This window comes from Empidonax traillii, unplaced genomic scaffold (assembly GCF_003031625.1).
Source record: "Empidonax traillii isolate 1590-97213 ecotype Southwest subspecies unplaced genomic scaffold, ASM303162v1 scaffold62:size2133460, whole genome shotgun sequence".
NCBI classification, from domain to species: domain Eukaryota; kingdom Metazoa; phylum Chordata; class Aves; order Passeriformes; family Tyrannidae; genus Empidonax; species Empidonax traillii.
Genome location: NW_020955255.1, coordinates 1,915,260 through 1,919,549, shown reverse-complemented (window position 1 = coordinate 1,919,549; position 4,290 = coordinate 1,915,260). Strand labels below are relative to the sequence as shown.

Here is a 4,290-nt window from a genome sequence, read left to right as displayed (position 1 = left end):
TTTTTTTTTGTTCTATGTTTGCCATGGCCAAGAGCTACCGTTCTAAATGTGGCAGGGAGGGTGGGCACTGACAGCAGGGTCCATCTGGGGTGAGGTGCTGAGCCCCTGTTCCCTGGTGCATTGCTGGGTGTCACCTGGTGGGGTGTGCAGATACCTTCGCTGTAGCAGGGTCACTGGGAGCCCTGTTTATCTCCCGTGTGAGGAATGTTTGTGCCTCTCCTGCGTGCACAGATGTCGCTTGTCTTCATTTGAAACTTTACGATGTCTCAAATTGTTTTCCAGCCCTTGTAACTGTGCCACAGCTTCAAGTTTGAAATACTAAAAAGTCTTCACTGAGAAGAGATTTCTAATTCTGTAGAAGTATTTGCTTTTACTGCTAGAACAGACTGAGGAACTGTGACAATTATAATAAGGGAAGACCCCTTTTCTTCACATTGCTAAGTAGTTAAACTGGGTTTGGTCATTTTTCAAAGCATCATCTTTTTGGCATCCTAAAGTTTGCAAAACTGTAAAAAATGTTGATGCCTTGGAAAATAATAAGAATTTTCAATGAGTGCAATAGGATTAGAAAGGAAATTTTTGCAGTCTTAGTGACGACTTGTAAAACTAGAAAAGAAGACTGAAAATTTTTAATTTTAAGAACTTCTTCATAATTTTCATTCAAAACAGAAACTAAAGTTTTAACTTGAACCCAATTGATAAGTATACTGTTGAAATCAACAGGAGGTGCTGAAAAACAAGTGAAAAGCCTGGATTGAAAACCAAGGGTTATCAGTTGAACTCCTTGAAATGTTTTGTTAGAATGTCTTGTATTTTACTGTACTGTAAAGGACTATGTTTCTGTAGCACAGCCATCCTGAGTCTGCATACCTGAATTTGAGAAGACCTCTGTTTTCCAAAGATTCCTTAGCAAAGCAAGATAATGGCTTTCCTTATGTTTTTGTAATAGTGTGTGCCTCTGGTACAATTGGGTGATTTTATAACTGGAAGTTTTAGTGTTTGTAATCAACAAAACAAGGCTGTTCTCATCTCTGAACTCTGATTAAATGTTAAGTTCCCCTGAAACTGAAGTCTAAAGTTTCCATTGCTTTGCCTCACTTAAATTTTCATTAGGAAGTGGTTCAGCAGAGTCCCTACAGTTAAACTTCAGTACACTGTCTTCTGTCTGTTGTTTCCATAACTGTGAGGCCTCCAAACAGTGGTGTCTTCAGAGGGATTCAGAATAACAGCCAAGCATCTGGGTACAAATAATGAGGGTTTTGCTTGTACAGTTAATAAAAAGCTACACAAAAGAAACCTGCAGGTACAGATAAAAATGCTTTTAATGTGTTCTAAAGGTTCTTCACAAGCTCTGTATGGCCTTAACTATTAAATTCATGTCTCTAGGCTAGACAACAGCAAGCAGAACTGGCGCAGCAGGAATGGCTACAGATGCAGCAAGCAGCTCAACAGGCACAGCTCGCTGCTGCCTCAGCCAGTGCATCCAATCAGGCAGGATCCTCTCAGGATGAAGATGATGAAGATGATATCTGAAAATCACCAGCTGAGTTGTCTTACTAAGAAATACTTTTCCTGCACAACGAAAACAATGAAATGAATGCTTACCTGTAAGTTTGTATGCATCGTGGACTGGCAGTTGGTATTCTAGGGGTGTCTGCTGTTGTGTGCTGTACATGTATAAACTGTCTTTTTTTGAACTCTTGAAGAATTAAGGTTCAGTATCATATCAACTTTGGATTTTTAATGGTGTATATGGAAATTTTAGATAGCGGTGCGTCATTTATTTGATCAATAAACAGTGTTACAATAAACAACAAGTTTATAAAATATAGTGAGATTTATACAAAAAGCTCTAAATCCGCATTTGCATTTCTTCCCTTTTAACTAAACTATAAAATCTTACTTAGAATTTTTAATTGTTTTTGGGGGCGTGGTACAGTAGACATAATCTGCTAATGGGAAAAAGCAGAGTTCAGCATAGAAGAGTCTGAATTCTTAGTTCTTTTTAAAATGGCAATAAACATTATATATGCTCAAATACCACACTGGTTAAAATTTGAAAATGATACATTTTCACCAAGCTAGGAAAAGGTATGTTTAATAGGAGTTGTACAAATTCAGTCATTTTTTTGTATAGGGGTGAAAAAAAATAAACCCGTGGTTTTATGATGACATCCTTTGACAGTCCTAACTGATTATTTCTCTTCAAAGAGACTGCCTGGTTTGAAGAACTAACTCTTCTATTATTTCACTCCAGTTTAATGTTAACTGTTGTTGATGATATTTCATAGTCCAGATTTATTCATATTGTTGGAATACAAAGCTGGAACTTAATGAATCAAACCTCTTTGTTCCGCTGATGTGACTGGGAGTGATTAGGTGTTCAAGCCTAAGAAGGCAAAAGCTGACCTTAAGAGCATGCTTATCATAAAAGAGGGAATTTATTTAACTTTGATTAGTCCTTATTGTCAGCATAATGCTAACATTCTCCAGACTAGGTTGCCACTGGATTACTAAGATACCTTGTTGAAAGACAGCAATTTCTTCACTCAGATTGGTTTGTAGGTAAGTCCAGGTTTTTGATAAACTATTCCCCACGAGTGATCAGCAATACATGAAACAGAAATGGTGTACTTGTCCTTTTGATAGTTCTGTTGATTTAATGGATGAGCAGCTGTCCTTTGTGTTGAAATAAAGCACAGTAGTGTCCATTGCTGAGTTTTAATGTGTTACTTGAAGTAATACTGGCATATCTTCTGGTACACTAATCTGAGCAGACTAGAAAAGCCACTTGCATGCTGCTGTAGATGATCTCTAGCTCTCTAACGATGTGGATTGTTCTATTAACTTATGTCCTCAGCAAGCTGGTCCAGTTAGAATTCTTGAGGAGGGCTGCAGCAGTCTGTTTACATAAGCATGCGAACAGAAAATGGGGGGCCCATTTTTACATGAAGATCTGGACAAGATATAATTGGCACATATTCAGATCTCAGTCACATAGTGACTTTTGATTTAAATTTGGGATGTCTTAAGTTGCATATTGGATAAATGCATTAGTGCAGTGAAAATTCAGAAAAGTATTTGTTTGAATGTTTAAGTTTAAAAAAGAAAAACAAAACAAAAAACCTTTTGTGGATCCAATATGAAAGATGTTAGGCAAGGTTTGACCGAGGAAGTGGTTTTCTGTAAAGGTTTTAAGTACCAAAGGTAGAAAATCTAGTCTAGTGATACAATGTTAATGTGCAGTGTTGGCTTTTCTAATTTGTACTGTAACACCTTCACACTTTCTATTTTAAATGAGTCTTTTCCTTCTAAATAATACTAGGTATATTTTCACACCTTTCTTTTCTGATGCAGAAATCAGGTTAACATTTTACTGCATCTGGTATGTATGGTGTAATATGTTTGGATTCTTGTGACCTTTCTTTTTGGACATTCTTGTGCTTTTTCATATGCTGTATTCTTCAAGCAATAAAATTCTGATGTGTTTTTATAAAATTGTTTTTATATTTAATGAATAGTCTGTCTTCTTCATTGCATTTAAACCCAAAAAAGTTAAAGTGACTTAAACCCCGTTGTTATTTTGACCCACTGAACAATCTTTGTGACTCGAAGTCTTTACAACCTGAGTGCTGTTGGATGGCATTCCTGTTCAACATGGTTGTTAATCCTTGCAAACAATATTTCTGGGCTTGACCTGCTCTCTTTCCTATGGGGAATTGCATTTTGTATATATGCATTTTTATAATCTGATATTCTTCACCTGAGAAGTTGAACAAAAACCCTGTAGATTGCGTATCAGTTACTTAAATACTTTCACAAAGTGAAAGGCCACAGGCAGAGGCTGAGGAAATAAGAATTTAATAGTCCTGCTTAAAGATTACTTATTCAGCCATTCCACATCAGGTATGAAAAATAAACTCTGGCACTTACAGGGGAAGAATCTTCACTGATCTTTCAACAAATAAAGAATTTTGTACTTCTTTGTTACTGCTTCCATGCACTAGATGTTCGGTGAAGATAGATTTCTGAAGTTTTGGTACCCCTGATGTTTTTGGTATACCAGGTACATGGAACATAAAGTTTGGTTAGTGAACTGTATAGTTACCTTGTCTCAGAAGAAACATGTATAAGGATGTCTGCTTCTTAAATATTGAGTTGATGAGATTATCTGCGGGTTTTCCATAATTATTCTGACAGTCTGTTTCAGAGCGCTTTCACTAAGTGACTTCCTTACAAAATCTTTCTTTCCTGTTACTTTAATAAAGTGTATGTCTGCACGACATTGTG

The 4,290-nt window shown here is 36.6% G+C and overlaps 1 protein-coding gene across 1 annotated transcript in view; it reads left to right on the top strand.

Moving 5' to 3' along the window:
* Positions 1-4,290, top strand: part of DR1 (down-regulator of transcription 1) — an 11,661-nt gene extending 7,371 nt beyond the window's left edge. Inside the window, exon 3 of the mRNA XM_027879984.1 lies at positions 1,387-4,290. Coding sequence (XP_027735785.1) covers positions 1,387-1,533 — 147 coding nt within the window. The 3' untranslated portion in view covers positions 1,534-4,290. The remainder of the gene's footprint in view (positions 1-1,386) is intronic.